This window comes from Panthera onca, chromosome A2 (genome assembly GCF_046562875.1).
Source record: "Panthera onca isolate mPanOnc1 chromosome A2, mPanOnc1 haplotype 2, whole genome shotgun sequence".
NCBI lineage: Eukaryota > Metazoa > Chordata > Mammalia > Carnivora > Felidae > Panthera > Panthera onca.
In genome coordinates this window covers 111,323,453-111,341,197 of record NC_138340.1, presented here as the reverse complement: position 1 = coordinate 111,341,197, position 17,745 = coordinate 111,323,453, and the positions used below count along the sequence as shown (strand labels likewise).

The 17,745-nt window shown below is 35.0% G+C and overlaps 1 protein-coding gene across 20 annotated transcripts in view; it reads right to left on the bottom strand.

Moving 5' to 3' along the window:
• HDAC9 (histone deacetylase 9) overlaps nt 1–17,745 on the bottom strand; it is a 930,192-nt gene that overhangs the window by 246,784 nt on the left and 665,663 nt on the right. For all 20 annotated transcript variants that reach the window (XM_078441509.1, XM_078441511.1, XM_078441488.1 and 17 more), the window contains 2 exons: nt 14,507–14,627; nt 9,336–9,385 (listed from right to left, as the gene is read on the bottom strand). In XM_078441509.1, the coding sequence (XP_078297635.1) occupies nt 9,336–9,385; nt 14,507–14,627 (171 nt within the window). The remainder of the gene's footprint in view (nt 1–9,335; nt 9,386–14,506; nt 14,628–17,745) is intronic.

The following is a 17,745-nucleotide window of genomic DNA, read 5'->3' as shown; positions in this document are numbered from 1 at the left end:
GCTAGGATTATTCTCATTTGGGAAATGAGTGTTGATAATCATACGAGGTCGAAATTATGGTAAGTTCTGTGTGCACAGTACTGTGGTCAAGAGCTTGGGAATCAGGAGATCTCTACTTCGCCACCTACTAATTGTGTGACTTGAACAAGTTACTCCCTTCTCTGAACCTCAGTTTCCTTTTCTGTAGAGTATAAAGCCCAAGTTACACCTTTAGTAACAAGACTTCTGGGAATGCTGTGAAGATTAAGACATGAGGTAGGTTAACACTGGAAACTCCATATAAAGACAGTGAATCAGTCCAGTTCTACAAGAACCAATAAATAGGTATGTTTTAAAGGGTTCTCTACGGCCCTGCTGGAGAGGTCAGGGCATCTCACCTAATAGATAATCACCTCATCAAGTCAACCGTCTGTACACTATTAGGTTTAAAGTTAAGGGTTATAATTTTACTTAGATGGTTAGAGTACAGCTGTAAACAACTTAGCTGATTTTTTTTGTTGATTCATCCCATTTAATACTGAAGATATTAACAGTATCAGCAACAGAAATTTAATAGTAAATATAGCCCTGGAATTTGGACTCCAAAGTTTGTGCTCCTTGTGCTGTATACACATAGTACACAATTGGCAATGAACAAATAGAGAAGTCATCATCCTTTGCTTCATTCACTAACCTAATGGGATCAATAAATCAGTTATCTTGACTCTCACAGCTCAGATATACATCAGCAGGGACCAGCTGGAGACAACTGAGGACACAATACAATAGTGTCCATTAAAGAAGCAGCTAAAATGCACATGAAAAACCACTGGGAAATATAATACAAATGTCAGGGCATTTTCAATATACTTGAAAATGGCAGGTGTTAGACTATTGTATCTAATTTGCAGCTGCACAATATGGGAAACTATGTCCAAATAATGTTCCCAGGGACTGGGAACCCCTAAGCACATAATGCTGCTAAGATCTGGAGCCACCCAGATGTCTCACAGCCACAGACTGGATATTTGTGCCCCTACCTTCAAGATCCTCCAAGGTCAGATCTTAAGAGAGATTTCAGGAACTACAGGGTTGCCTGTAATTGAACTTGCCCCCACCTCCACCACCACACTTAAATCCAGGAGTCAAAAAAGTAGGCCCTGAACTCTGTGTGTTCAGGACAGAACCCTATCCCAAGATGGTCACATCTTCATAGGTAGGAGTGAAGATGGGGACCCAGAAACTCTGAGCAGTCTTGACAAGCCTACCCTCATGCTCCCTGTTATCCCTCCTTAATTTAGTCACCACAAGAAACGAGGACTCCCAGGTCATGTCACCCAGAAATGCTGATCTCCAAAAGGTAACACTTTCCATTAACCACCAGTTCTGTCCCCATGCCCCACCAGATTCCATACTGTCTTCCTTCCTTGCTTTCTTTTCTGCAGAATATTCATTACACACACATATCTGAACTAATGCATATTTGCTTATCTGTCTCCCCCCACCAGGATAGAATTTTTTTCTGTTTTACTCATTGCTGTACTTATAGTTTCTTAGCATATAGTAAGCCCTCAGTATACATTTATTGTGTAAACAAGTGAATAAGTGAGTGAATAAATTCTGCCCGAAGCTGTGAGTATATTACATCTAAAGGCCAATTCGTTTTGTGTGTTTGACTTCTTTCTTCTTTACTTGCTTTTAATGGAATAGTGAGCTGATGCTAGAGAGTGCATTCACTTGCTAGCTCTCAAAATGAAGATTTGATGCCTCTAAGAAACCTGAGACAGGAAAGCTGTCTTGCATAAATCTTTCATTAGAAAAATGACTTTGGATTTTGTTCCATTAAGAAACCAGATATTTTGCCTTCAGTCCATATCATCATGGACTCTCAGGTCTTTCCCATAAAGTTGATGAACAGCAATAGAGGAAGCTTAACACAGTGTACAAACGATAAGCCTAATAAGGGATATGATTGAGAACTGATAAGAAAATAAAAATTTTTAAATAAGAATATGAGGCTAGAGTTGCTCCATACTTAGCACATAGGAGGCTCTCAAAACCTATTTTTTTAATGGAAAAATGAATAGATGTTGACATGTCTGAAAGAGGGGCAATAGGTTAATTAAAAAGTCATCTATTTAGTAGCTAAGAATTTCACTACTTTTAGGCCTTGTTTTTATTTCTTTGAATGGCCACACTTCAAAATGGTACAGGATCATTTTAAAGGATATCTACATGTGCCCATAGTAAACATTAATTAGAGGCTATATAAATCATATTAGTTAGAATATAGTAACAAAATAAATTAACCAAATGATTTTGGGTGTATATCATTCTCAAATGTATTAGTGTTTTAACAGTCTTCATTAAAAAATGATTCAATGTATGCTTTGTTTATAAGATACTGCTTACTCTTTCAAGTTCTTAATTTTACTTATTATTCTATATCTTAAGAGAAGACGTTATACAGTAATAATGATGTTGCTTGCCTATGAGTCAGGAGCTATGGGTTCTACCCAGGAGTGTGGAATGGTTAAGTCCTAGGGACTCTGCCATGAACTGATTGCTATGGCTCATGCATTCAGCAAACTAATTTATTTAAGTTTTGGAATTTGAAATATATTATATGAAAATTTAGAAATTATGCTTTACTAAACTTTCTGTCAAAATACTTAACAAAGAAAAATCCAATAGGCTGTATCAATATTCTGCATTGGACATTAGTTTGTTATAGAGATTAATTATCGGGATCAGGATCCAGGGTAGAGATGTGACAAATAAAAATATTAATGAAGTTTTTTCACATCAAAATGAAAAGGTGAGATGGGCCAGGATTTAGGTCTATTTTAAGCTGCACAACATAGAAGCTGACCAAAGATTCCTTTTTTTCTAAGTACTATTTCGTTTGTCAACTCTAAGTGTTCATCTGACCTCAGGCCTTATGTTTTCTTGACAATAGAAGTGGTAACCAATTTATGATTGTATATTTGAATTTATTCAAGTATGTTTTAATTTCTCAGAGCTTTTGTTTCACAGAACCATAAATTTCTTGAATTAGAAGCTTAATGTTCACCAAACCCATTTACCTTTAGGAATAGCATAATCTAAGTTTCAATTTCTTTAGAGAAAATTATTACAGACAAGAGAAAGATTATAGAACAAGAAATTGCAGAAATTGGTATGTTTTCTTCTTCTCTGCTATTGACAGTACTTTGGTTGACAGTGTTGCTCATACAGTTTTTATAGTTGTGGTCCCAAGAACGTAAAAAACACATGTGTAAGACTTTGATGATGGCATTTTTAAGCTATCTCATGTTGACAACAGAAGAATTTTAATAGCTTTGTTATATACATGTGTACTTTAAAAAGGAAAATGAAATTGGAACTTGAAAATGCATCCTGTTGTGCTTAGCCATAAAGTCAAAGCAATAGAAAGAATTTAATCACAAATGAGATGCTACAGGGAAGTGAACTGAGGAGGAACTTAAGGTTTTCATTTCTAATTGTCCTCTTTCCTGCCATGAACACCAGATACTTAAAGATTATATGCCATTTTACATTTTGTAGTAAACACAGAGTAACATATAGATGTTTATCTCTGTAGGGAATGCCGTCTACTTCCCTGTAACTATTATTGAGTATATACAATTAGCATACTCTATGCAATACTGGAAACATCCTTTGTTATTTAGAAGGCATCTCCTAGCTTGCATAATATTTTGCCCCACACCTAGAGCAACATGATCTTTTTGTGGAATCCATAACATGAACCAAAATTCTGAAACAATTTCATTAGGGCAGCTTATCAGTGTTACTTTTTCCAGGTGCCGAGTGGTATTCCTGCTAGTATCATTTGCATCCAGTTTAAAACTAATGAAAATCCAAATGGGAAAGGGGAGATGGGAAAAAGAGAAATCCCAAATCTTAGTGGGTCCTCTTATTATGCTGGAGGGAAGAGGGCTGTGATGCCTCTCTGATAGCGGCAGCGGAGGAAATGAAGCACTGATTGCAAGCTACATTTGAGCTGAACATTAATACAAGGGAAATCAACATAATCCTGATTACCGCATGTGAGAAACAGATGCCACCCCCAACTCTGCAGATGTAAGTGCCCGCTTAGGACAACTGGATGGGAACAGCACATAATGTGTGCACTTATGATAAGGAACATATAAATTTTGGCATAAACATTAGGTGTTGTTGTTGCTTAAGGGAAAAAAAAATTCCCTCCTAATCAGCAATAGCTTGATGCAATTTTTAATAATATGGTGTGTTATTATGACCTAAACAATTAATGTCTGGACGTGTAGCCCTACCTCATACTCATAACCACCCCCCATACACATGCACATACTCATACAAATATATTCATTCCTAATTGTTCTTGAAAATTTATTTACCTTATGACTACTTTAATAGTTTCAACATCACTCTTCTTTCTTTTCTGTTCTGGAAGCCCCCTCCATTGTGTTTCTACAGCACAACATTTGTCCAAATCAGCCCAATGAATAGGCTATGAGCAAATGAGAAAAGTGGCCTTGTCTCATCAGTAACTACATTCCTGCACCTTATCTAATTACTGGCACAAAGTGATTTTTCCTACCCTTTACTCTTCATATGATAGCATTTGTTATGTCTTCTAAAATACTGATTGTGTTTCTAAAAAGACCACTCTGAAGAGCAGGATAAAAATATATTAGTCTAGTATTTCTGTTACGTTGAATTTAACGATCTGTCTATAGATTTGGTCAGAAAATAAATAATTTCCTGATATTATAACACAATAAAGAAAGTCAGAGAGATCCTTTAAAAGACTTGCACTAGATTTTTTTTTTACTGTTATTGGGGAAGAACCAATGTAATGTAATAAATGGGTAAAATGATATAAAGATACAAATGTAGTATCAAATTGACAATTTGATACTTTTGAACGTATGTACATATATAATACTTATGTATACGTAAATATTATATATCAGGGGGAAGAGCTTAGATTATAAATATGACAGAATGAAAGAGAATTTGAGACATTGCATCCAAACCTGCCTCCTATAGAGCAAGTATAGTTAGAACATAAATGAAATGTATGCTGAAAACCTCAGGGCAATGGAAATGAGCCTTAAATTACCTCCCCACAACCACCTAATCCTTCTCCCATCTCCCCCTCTCCAAATCACACAAATGACATCTCTAACCTCCACAGTGTGTCAGATTTAGGAGTTATCAAATAGAATACGGGCAGAGTAAAAGTTTGTAATAAAAATCCAGCTTTGTATTCACAGATTGACTGAGTTGCTGCCGGAGAAGGTGCCTTGATAAAACCTCACAGAGCCTCATTTTTGGCACATCTTTGACCAGTTAGGCGGGCCCAGATTCTGCCCATGCTCAGCAATTCCTCATTCCTCCTAGGAAATTGTTCTGCCTCTTCCACAGCTCCTCCTCCTCCAATCAAGGGTCTGACACTGCCCATTGACCACGTTTATTTTTCTGCCTTTTGGCACCAGGAGCCTGTCTGTTGTAGGATAAAAGTGGAATTCTCTGCTGTCTGCAGGGCTTTCCCCAGGGAACAGAGCATGAAACCCAAACTTATATATAAAATCATATCCTGTTTGCAAACATCATATTCCCTTTGCTTCTCGCTAATCTGGTCCTGTAAACCCCAGCACAGCTTGAGAGCCCATTCCTCATCTAAACAAATGCCATAAGCCCCTTTATACTTTTACAACCATGTCAAAAAATAATATTGCCTGCCAATAGTGATGTGATTGGAGTTGCCTCCTCCGAGCCATAAAAGAAGTGCAGAGTCTGTTATCAATTTCTCTAAGTGTATCATGGGAATTATGGGTCGATTCAGTTCCAAGTTATAAATGACAACTCAAAAGCCGCAGAAGTGTTTGAAGTTGGGAGCTGATGACGACATTATCATAAAAGCCTGCTCGTCCTTGCTTTTGTGGTTTTTTTGTGGCCTATCAAGTGAAGAGGGAAAAATAAAGCTGAGAAATGATTTCAAGATTTCTTCACACTGCAGCAGGTCAGATGGCTAGAAAAATGATCACTATTTTTAGTGATATACCCTTAGGAGTGAGAACTAAAGTGGTCCTGCACTTGGTTTTATTTTCAGAGTCCCTTAATTATTTATGCCATTATACAATGACCAAGTCCTGCGATTTGGTAAAATGCTCTCTGCAACTGATGCATTTTCTGCAGTGCAATCACATATTAATGAGAAATGAGTCATGCCCTAGTAACTAACAAAATGAGAACCAAACACAAAGAAATTAGAAACCCTTGAGATTGTTGCTCAAAGTGTAATTCTGGAAAACATACCTGAAAGAAACTTAAGTACCATTTGCCCTTTGAGCAACTTAGCCAACACTGTCAAATTTTCATATGCAGAGTACACTTATCATGATGAGCACTGGGTAATGTACTGAATTGCTGAATCACTATATTGTACACCTAAATCTAATAAAATACTGTATCCTAACTATACTGGAATTTTAAAAACTTTAAAAAAGTATTATATACAATTTTAGGGGCAAATTTAATAAGAAGTAGGGATTTTCTGATTTCACAACATCCCAGGTATTCTCCTCAAAATCCAGTCAATCCATTAGCCTTCAGCAGGTATATATTAAAGCCATCTAGTAGCAAGTATATATTCCAGGAACTAGAGTTTCCTTTAACAATTGGGGAGCATTAAGTATTTTAGGATTCAAACTAATGGGTCCATCTTAGATGATCTGAACTAGAAGAGTGCCTTAAGACAGGGCAATTTCAGTGGTTTCCAAGTTCTCTGGGAAGAGAGCTTATGAAGTTGGACCACTCTCGGTTCATACTGGGTATCTTTGTATATACTCTGTATGTCTAGAACTGTCCCAAAGGTAAAAATTTAGACTGGTAGAAACACAAAGGATTCAGAATTTCTCTTAGGACTTGTATCAAAACCCAAAATCTGAGGAGTTAAGGAGGTTTCTGAATGCCTCAGAACACAATTTGGTTTCTGGAAGAAAAAAAAGCCAAATCAAACTAGTTTTTTTTTTTTTAATGTTTACTCATTTTTGAGAGGAGAGAGACAGAGTGTGAGAAGGGGAGGGGCAGAGAATGAGGGAGACACAGAACCTGAAGCAGGCTCCAGGCTTTGAGCTGCCAGCACAGAGCCTGACGCGGGGCCCAAACCCACAGACTGTGAAATCATGACCTCAGCAGAAGGCGGACACTCAACCAACTGAGCCAACCAGGCGTCCCAAACTAGTTCTTTACAGTTTCAACATGGATAAGCTTGTGCATGCACATGCATGCATAACACACACGTTCACACTCACCAGTGTGAACCTTCAGAAGACCAATAGGCCAATCTAATAAAGAGAAGTGCCTCTCTCCAGCCCTCTTCAATACTGATGAAGTCAAACTAATCCAGTCTTCCTCCTCCCCTCTGTCTGCCAAAGCTACATTTACCTACCACCACTGCTGTCACCAAGGATTAAGACAGTGTTTGGAAACATTATGAAGGACTTATTTTATGACACTCACTTTGCTTTATGTTGGACACACAGGGACAAAAGCAGCAGTGACCCTTCATTCCTTGGGCACTTCTAAGAGTTTACTAGAACAGTTCGAGCTAAAGAATAAGAAGCTACCTTGGTATGAGTTTAAGCAGTTTGAATAGAGGTGCTTTGTGTTCAAGGGATAATATAGTATAGGCACAACCCAAGTCAGACTTGGAAGGTGGATCCTAAGGAGCTGTCCTCATTTCAGCGCTGCGTCATGTATTAAATGTAAAGGAGTGGGAGTTTGATGACCATCACTCTTTTAACAGCTTTGATTTCCTCCCTATCATTGAATCTTCTAAGTAGCCATTAGCTTTGTTTCATTCTTTGCCTCATTTTCAGATACTCAGCCATTCTCTTAAAATGGGCACTTGGGATGTTAAAAAATAATGACAAAGCCAATGCCATCCGTTGTCAATGAAACCTAATTTAAAAGTCAGTTTATCCTCTGTTTTCTAGAATAATTTTGCAAGTTCCTGGCTTCACAGTGGGTTTGCTAAAAGTAAGGAGGGTTTAATGTAGGATAGTGATTATACTGAGCTCAAGGTCAAAAAGTGAAGCTCACTGGTGAGCTGCCACAAAAAGAACATTACATCAGCCACAGTGCTGCAATGCTAGGCTCCAGGGACTAGCCTACTGAAGACAAACGGCATGGAAAGAACAAATAAGCTCTTTTAGAACTCCTGCACATGGACACGCACATCAACCTCATACTTTTAGACTTTTACCCGTTACTGTGTGACTTCAGGAAAATAAGGTCATTTCTCTGAGCCTTCAGTTTCTCATCTGCAAAATGGTATTAATAACTATTTTACAAAACTGGTATAAACCTGGTATAATGTTAGCAAACTATAAATTCCAAGCAGATTTTGGTTCTTGTAGCTGCCATTTATATTTCTGAAGAGGGTAGAATCATAGGTGAAGAAACAGAAAGATTATCCTTGTTAAATCTAGAGTCACTAAAATGAAAGAATTAGCTGAAAATATGTACAATTTCCCTGTATAAAATTTAGTGATCGTAAAATATTGCCTAAAATATGACACACACAGTTCTTTCCCTTCAATGTCCAAGAAACTTAATTGACTTAAATTCCTCAGTCCTTGAAACCTGATCTAGAAATATTTCTAAGTCCTAATATGACTTAGTACTTAGTTCTACAAGATGACAACTTGTTACTGGTAAGGGTTAACTGTAAATAGATTGCAGGTTAAAGGATATGTTCTAACCATCCACCAAAACGTAGCGCATTTTCTTCGTATATTTAAACAAATTTGTCCTTGAAATGTGGTATAAATATGCTGGGTCAAAAAAGGCTTTGTTAATTATTGAAGACAAAAATGGCCCCAGGGTTCACAAATAAAGTGTGCCACAATGCAAAGCACTTTGTGAAGTCTATGCCATTTTCACCAGGAATATTAGGCATTTGCGTACTCAGTATGAGTCTCTTGAAAATTGAATTCTGCTGCAAAACAGTTGAATCCTTTTGTGTTACCTTTTTTCCAGCTACATAAGTCTAGCAAAGTTGGCTTTGTGGATATGCTATCTGTGCAGTCACACAGAACTGTAGATTTAAAAGGCCCCACACTTGGATTAATTCACTGTTGTCACCATCTTGAAATTCTTAGTTTTGCACACAGGGATATGCATTTTCATTTGGAATTGAGCCCTATAAATTCTGTAGCCAGTCCTGAAGTTTATGATAACTTTTACTGAGAAATGGCTTTACCCATAACCACAATGATAAATCAAAGGATTTTTTTTGGTAGTTTATGTTATTTAAAAGCAGCAAACAAACTCATACTTACCCCAAGTCCACCACAAGGTAATGAAGAAAAGAACTTTTGAGAGGCGTCACCTACACATTAAGAAGACATGAAAAAATATATAAATTGGGAATACAATTATAATTTAAAAAATTTTGGTGTTTAATAACACATGATATGTCACATAGTATTTATCACTTGATTCAGAAGAAAAGTAATCAAATTTTAGATATGCAAGAACTCAAAGCAAATGAATATAATTATTATTACATGTAGAGTCTACTGCCCTATGTGAAGACACACACCTATGAAATTTGAGTCTCCAGATTGTTTTGGCTAGCCTACACATCAATTAATATATCTTAATATGTTTTTTATTTATAGTTTACTTAAAATAACACACTTCTGAGTGTATCCCTCTAAAGTGATGTCTTAAGCCAAAGTTTCTGAAATACACTGTCCTTTTCTTAAAAAGTTTAAATATTAAAACATCTATTCAAATACACAGACTTATTAATTTTTACTTCAGATATAACTAACACAAAGTACACTTGTCTTAAGTATAAGCCTCTTCAAAATACAAATTTTTAAAAATAAAAACACTATAAAAAGGATAACCTTGGGGCATCTGGGTGGCTCAGCTGGTAAGCATCCGACTACAGCTCACAGTTTGTGAGTTCGAGCCCTGCATCAGACTCCATGCATACAGCTCAGAGCCTGGAGCCTCCTTTGGATTCTGTATCTCCCTCTCTCTCTCTCCCTGCTCCTGCTCATGCTCTGTCAGTCTCTCTCTCTCTCTCTCTCTCTCTCTCTCTCTCTCAAAAATAAATAAATATTAAAAATTTGTTTAAAAGTAAAAAGGATAACCTTTTGGGGAAATCTATACAATATAAACACATATATATCTTCTTTAAAATATATACCAAAATCTTACCTGTGATTGTCTCTTGGAATTGGTACTTCATGGAATTTTTAATCATTTTGTTCACCTGAATTTTTATTTTCTACATTATCTAGTACATTAATAGAGAAAACAAAAATATTTACTCCCTAAACCTCCTTGCAAAGTAATTAAAGGAAAAGGCAATGGTCATTTCTGTATCATAGTCCAATGGCTCTAAAGTGACTCAGGTCAAAGATGTACTGATCACATGTGAAATTAAAATATATAATATTGTATATTTTAATGTCTGAACTTTTCATTCCACAGTCAGTAAAAAGGGGTAATATTACAATGTACTAAATGTACTAAAGAAAATTTAAAGTAATTTTTAAAAATTATTAAACTCCAAGAGAATAAATGATAAGCTGCTTAAAGAGAATTTTTATTTAGTAATGTTCATAATAATACAAAACAACCAAATAATCAATAATTTAAATTTAGTAATGTGTAAAAAATTTTTAATTCACTGAACTGACTGGGTTTATTTTTTAATAATATTATATTGCCTTATTCATGGACTCAGATCTGGCTAGCCACAAGCTAATGAAAACTGGTACTAAGAACGACAGGAATATTAATGCAAAGGAAAACCTTACACTAAAAATGATTGGAGAAAATGTTTTTAAAGTGTCACCTTACACAGTCTAGAGTACTTAAATAGACAAATGGTGCCCATTTTCAAATCTAATCATTTTATAAGCTATAGATGTCTTTCAAGATACAAAGACTGATAGGTCTGGTTATAATGAACTTTTATTTAAATCCTTCATCCTAAGTCCAGAACATAACTATCAAAAAAGTAGTATTACTTTAAATCAGAAAATCATACAAGTGAATGAATTTCAATTAAATATGCATGCACATTGACAGACAGCTCCCACCTGCCAATCTGTGGGGTGGGGGGCGGGAAGGGGGGGCTGGGGGAGAAAGAAGGATATATACAGTGAAACAAAGGGATAAAGAGAGGGAAGGTATCTTGAGGGTTATAAACTTCTATATATTTGTACATGGCAGCTTCAGTCTGGTCTTGAAGATAGAAGTAAAAAGCCACAAAAATTTAAATTTCATACACACACAAAAAAGGATGAAAGGTTAAACTTTTTTAAAAAAAGAGATTATTCACTTAGAATTTGAATTAAGGAAAACAAGTTAAGTTTCTGGATTCACAAGAAAAACTAAGGTACTTCAAAGTGTCATCAAAGTTGATTTTAGTGCTTGACATTAGATCTAACAATGCAACATCCCTGTTTATCTTTCTTTACTCATGTAGCTGGCACAAAATATTGAAATTGCTTCACTGATCCCTGAGAGGTGTCTATGGAATTCCTCATGTGTATCTAAAACTAACTCTAAAATCATCAATTGTATGAATATTATCTCACATTAAATACTAAAAACTAATAATATGTGGCCAATTTATTTACATTAAAACCATAAAAACTACCAAGATATGGAAGCAGCCCAAGTGTCCATTGATTAGTGAATGGATAAAGAAGATATGGTATATACAGAGAATGGAATATTATTCAGTCATAAAAAGAAACAAATTTTGCCATTCACAATGAAAAGGATGGACTAGAGACTGTAGTCTCTAAGTGAAATAAGTCAGTCAAAGAAAGACAAATACCATATGATTTCACTCATATGTGGAATTTAAGAAACAAAACAAACAAGCAAAGGGAAAAAGAGAGAGAGAGAAAGACAAACCAAGAAACAGACTTTTTGTTTATAGAGAACAAACTGATGGTTACCAGAGGGGAGGAGGGTAGGGGAAAGGGTTAAATAGATGAGGATTAAGCTGTGATGAACATCAGGTACTGTAATGAACTATTGAATCAATGTATCATACACCTGAACCAAATGTAACATTATATGTTAATGAACTGGAATTAAAATAAACTTAAAAAAAAAGCATGGGGATGGGTGCATTCCAGTAAAATTTCACTGATGGACAATGACAAAAAAAGAAAAAGGAAAAGAAAAAAAGAAAACAAACCTGTAAAAACTAAGCTATTGATACTTGGTGTTTTCATGGCATACATCATAGGAAACTCCTTTGTCCAGGTTCTAAATTATAGTTTGGCATTTACTTGTAAATCATTAAATTTTTAAATGATATATATGTCGACTATTTTGAGAAAATCAGTTTTGCTCAAGTGTAAAATTTCATTACAAAAACAGTGGTACTGCCATGTTTCATAAGTAAACCAGTTTGGAACTGCTGAAGTTTATTTCCTCCTTTCTCTTAAAATGCGGAATAATGGGGGCGCCTGGGTGGCTCAGTTGGTTAAGTGTCTGACTTCAACTCACATCATGATCTCAAGGTTCGTGAGTTTAAGCCCCATGTTGGGCTCTCTGCTAACAGCTCAGAGCCTGGAGCCTGCTTCAGATTCTGTGTCTCCCTCGCTCTCTGCCTTTCCCCCACTCATACTGTCTCTTTCAAATAAATAAAAACATAAAAGAATTTTTAAAAAGTGGCTGTTCGTCAGCTTGATAAAATGTGGAATAACGATTGTTTGAAACACCTCTCAAACGCCTATGTGTAAGTTTATCCCAATTAAATCCAAAGTACCTAGTCATATGCCTTGGTTGATTTATCCTTTAGACCATATTTAATTTTTAGACCATATTTAGAATTTTAACAATTAGGAAAGTTGATTTATCCTTTAGACCATATTTAATTTTTAGACCATATTTAGAATTTTCACAATTAGGAAAGTTTTCTACTGGTTTTCTCTTAACTAAGTTAAACAATTATCAAAATGGACACAGCTTTTTATCTTTAAATACATGAGTATTTTGATCTCATAAAACCATGAAAGTTCAGTTTGCTTCAACTTTGTGGTAAAATAGGTGTGATTATTAAATCATGTTAAAATAAGGACATTTATTATATAGTATCCATAGCAAAAGAAGTACTTTATGTCAAAGATCTGCATGTGCAAATATTGATTCCTTCAAAAGAATTCAGAAAAAAAAATACAGATTATATGTTTGGAGTGACTTGCCTTTATATTAATTATATAACTTCAATTCTACTATACAAAGTATTTCTCATCATCAAATTTTGAATGTTTTCTAAAAATTGAGTAGTCTTTATGTGTTCCCATTTCTGTCAGTTTCCCTCCAAGCTACCACTACCCAGCATGCATGCATTCACATGCTCACACACACTCACCCATATGCCTTTACTTCACAAATTTAGGGGTGCCTGCCATTTGTTTTAAAAGGCAGATTGTAAGCATTATAATGGGTAATTGTTAATTTCCCTTTATAATTGCTTTCTAAGATGCCTGCCTACTACATGTCATATACTTGCTTTTGAATTGCTTAGGACCAGTTAACATAAATCACGTAGAAATTGCATTAAATTAGGTGAAAGGGTCCAATAGTTGGTATCTGACATAATATGTTTGTTTGAAAGAAAGGGACAAGGAAAAGTCCTAAAATGCCCTTTTAGTTAAAATACTTAAAATATGATCCTTTGGCATACATTGCTATGTCATGTATTATTATTCCATTATAAAGAGTTATTAATAAACAATATAATTAATATTAGTTGCTCCAGCTAAATATGGTTTTGTCACAAACTGTTTTCTGAAATCTTCTGTTTCTATCACTCATATAAAGTTTGTGCAAAGCTCCGCAACATAAATTTTATTTTAATATCTAATGGTAAATGTTTGAAAAATTATATATTAACTAAAAATTGTGTTTATTAGTTTTACACTTCTGCTATCTACTTAACTATTTAATTCCATAGTTAAGGTATGCATTAAATAGATTATACTAAAATTTAAAATGCAATCTTACAATAAAATGTAATGTTCTAGGTATAGTAATAATGGGTTGGTACAGTGCCTTTTATATGTTAAGGTCAAAGTAAAAAACTAAAAGACACAAAAGAAATTGGAAAGGTGAAGATAAAATTGCATGAAGAATGTGAAAATCTTTATTTCTTTTAGCTTAAAAATGTAGACAAAGCCAACAATGCATGTATTCTTATAAGATAAAACACAGTGAATACTATTCAAATAAAGGTTAATTTAACAGTAAACATCATAGAACTTGCACTGTCATTTTTTCTAATGCAAGATTTTCTTAATCTATGCTGGTTTCTATTGTAAAGGACTCATTCCACAGAGTAATGCTGTTGGAAAAGCTGATTTTTTTGTCATACTGCTTGCCAAGTATTTTGAACTGACAACAGCATTGACTAATGATAGTGCTGGAATGTGCTATTCTCAGTAGAATGGAGACCCGTACAGACCTAGGAGTGTTCTGGGGTCCAGCTTCTGTCCATCCAGAGGGTTGGTGCCATACAACAGTGAGTGATGTTCAGAATGAACAAGCTGTATTTCCTCCAGGCTGGCTTTTCGACCTTGAATTCGCTGAAAGAAAATAGCAGAAGCCTACAGTACTCCACTAAAAACATTTAGAAGAAAGTAAGACACAAGTCACATTTAAGATGATTAATAATGAACTGAGTTTCATCATGCTGGAATGTGACACTGATTTGCTTAGTAAAGTACCATAATAATATTTGAAAAATGAGTGCATGCAAGGTTAAGAGCCTATGGATTGTTTATGCCTATGCCCAAATGGGCAACTGACATAAAGCATATTGTTCTTTGACATCAAAATAAGTCTATAACAAAGAAATTAAGAGTTAACTCCTTTGTAAAAGTATCAGCTTAAAAACAGAGGTTAAAACAAACAAAAAACCCTAAAAAAAAAAAAAAAAAAACAACAACAAAAAACCTAGTGGCTACTGTTTAGCTGAGAGGTGAATTCATTAAAATCTTACTTTACATTCACTTGAAGAAGCTGTTAGGACAATTTCTCTATTGTTTCTTAAAGGACATAGTAATATCAACACATTTTAATGTAATCTATTATCACAAAAATGCTGATCACTTCATGTGTGCACCTCACGGAATCATTAATCTAGATCAATGTTACTCAAAGTATGTCCGATAGGGTCAGTAATATTTCAGGAATGGTTTGTGAATAGTGTGTGATGAGGTCTATACAGAAATCCAGAGTAAATATTTAGAAACTTATAGAAATTGAACAAACTATTTTTATATCTATTGAATCTAATAAAATCTTCTGTCTTCCATTTTTATTTTACTTTTGTAGTAATTTAATGTATTTTATAAAACCATTACTGTGACAGAAGAGGTAAGCAAAAACCAAAACTGCTGTTTAGCCAGAGATATTCTGACACACTCTCTAGACTCAGTCAATATTTTTATGCACATGCTAGGGAGAGACTTTCATTTCTACAAAGAATGGTGCTTCAACATAGACAAAAGAGCACATTACATGAAACCCCAGGTAGTCAATATACGAAGTATTCTTCTTGGCCACATTTCTCAGTTGATATATCTACAAGTCCAATAAACATCATGCTGGTGTATGAAGTTAATTAGCCTTACTTCTGAAAATTGCTGGGCTTCCCAAAATTACCCAGGCAGTATTAATGTATCACTTAAAATATGTATCACAACAAAGCCCTTGTAATGTAACATATTAGTATAGAACTACAGTGAAATTCAAAGAAAATTTGTTCAGGAAATGCTGTCCTCTCATGTTCCCGACCATGAAATCACCAGGTGACATGAAAACATTGGGAGACAGCAACACCTCTCTGAGGACCAGGACAATTCCATATTCAACCTCCCTAATTTAAGAAAAGGTGATTGCTGTTGATGTTTAAGGAAGCAGGCTGGGAAAATCTCAAATATGCTGATACTTCCTAGGGGTTTACTGGGTAGAGGGCAGAGCTCTGCTTGTCACAGAAAATAAATCATCATGTCACAGTGAGAGAGGAATGGTGGGAGATCCAAGGAGTAAGAACAAGGTAACAGGAATGATGTAAAACAGAAACTTCTTGACACTGCGCTTGTAATGTGCCAAATAAATAAACAAATGCATATGGAATTTTCTTTGTCAAAGCATTGAAATTTCCTGTTTTTGACATCCAATTTACATCTCCAGAAAAAAAAAATTTAAATGCTTGAGAGAAATTATTTCTAGATAGGTACTGAATGCTGAAATTAAACCAGGTAGACAATGCTGAAGACAAAGGAAAATTTAATGACGGCCAACTGGTCAGTCATTGCTCTGATCAATAAACAAACATGTTATTGCCCTAGGTGGTTTGCTAGTAAACATTAAATTTGGAAGAGTTTACGGAAGGCCAGAACAACCAAAGAAGAATGGCAAATGATAAGATAAAATAAGCAAGAGAAAGTTCAAAGAAATATTAAAGGTTAACATTTTAACTTTGAGATTTCAGCTGGTGGAAAATCCCCCAAGATAAACAGTGGTAACTCCATGGTCTGAGTCATCTAAAATTGGAATGAGCACAGCACTGGAAACCAGACTGTGGCAACCAGTCTTAGTCTGGCAGAATAATGAACAATGTGAAATGACAGGGCTTCCAAATCTTATTTCTATGAGTCTACAAAATCCACAGCCATTAACATTTCACATGCTGATATAGTGAAACATCTATATCTTAAACAATGTCAATTCTATAGCTAACAATCAAACCCACATTTTGGCTACTGTCATAAAGCTTCATGATTTTTTTTCCCTTCCTCTTTTTCTATAAAGTTAGTTTTTCAACTCTGAATTGAAGTTCTACCTCTGGCATAACATTAAATACCATTAATAATGAACATATCTTTAGGTTTTTATAAACTAGTCACATATATTTACATACCATACACTTCATGCTTGTCCCAACTCCTTTTTCATTCTCCCACAATCCCACTTACATTCACGTGGAATGCTCAATCACACATTTCAAAAATAATCTGCTAACAAGATTTAATTATTGATGGTAGCCCAAGCGCTGATAAATCATAGGAGGACACCTGCTGAATCTCAGTAATTGTCTTCTGTACTATCAGTTAACTAACAGTAAGGATAGGGCATCTGATGCAGTCTATTTAACACTGACTTGCTCAAAGTATTCTGCTCTAGTGTATACTCTTGTCCTACCTCTTACTATTAAAATGTAATGTAGCTCCTAAGTTTTCACTTCGATTTCTTTCCGGTCCCCTTTCTCTGCTCCCTTATGAATTCAAAAAAAGTATTTTATACTGACTTCAAAAAAGTATTTTACACTGGTTCTTTTTATTATTATAGAATATATTTCTTAAAAAATAATTACACTAAATATAAGGAAGTACTTATTCTTAATAATCACCTTCTGCTCCTATGGATGCCAGACAAAATCTACAAACAAGATATACATGTTTCTACAGAAAGGGAGCAGTAAAAACCAACTCATTATGAAAAATGTTTCTACCTGGAAAAGTGATCTGGAGAAAGCACGTTTTGAGATTTATATCTCACAGGGGCACTGCTGTGGGAACTTGGTGGATGACTAAGCTAAAAATTCTGAAATTCCTTCTTTCTTAACACATAGGATCTCCTGGAGTAGTTCCATTTTGCCTCACTTTTATCAGATGTCTTAAATTTGTCATATTTAAC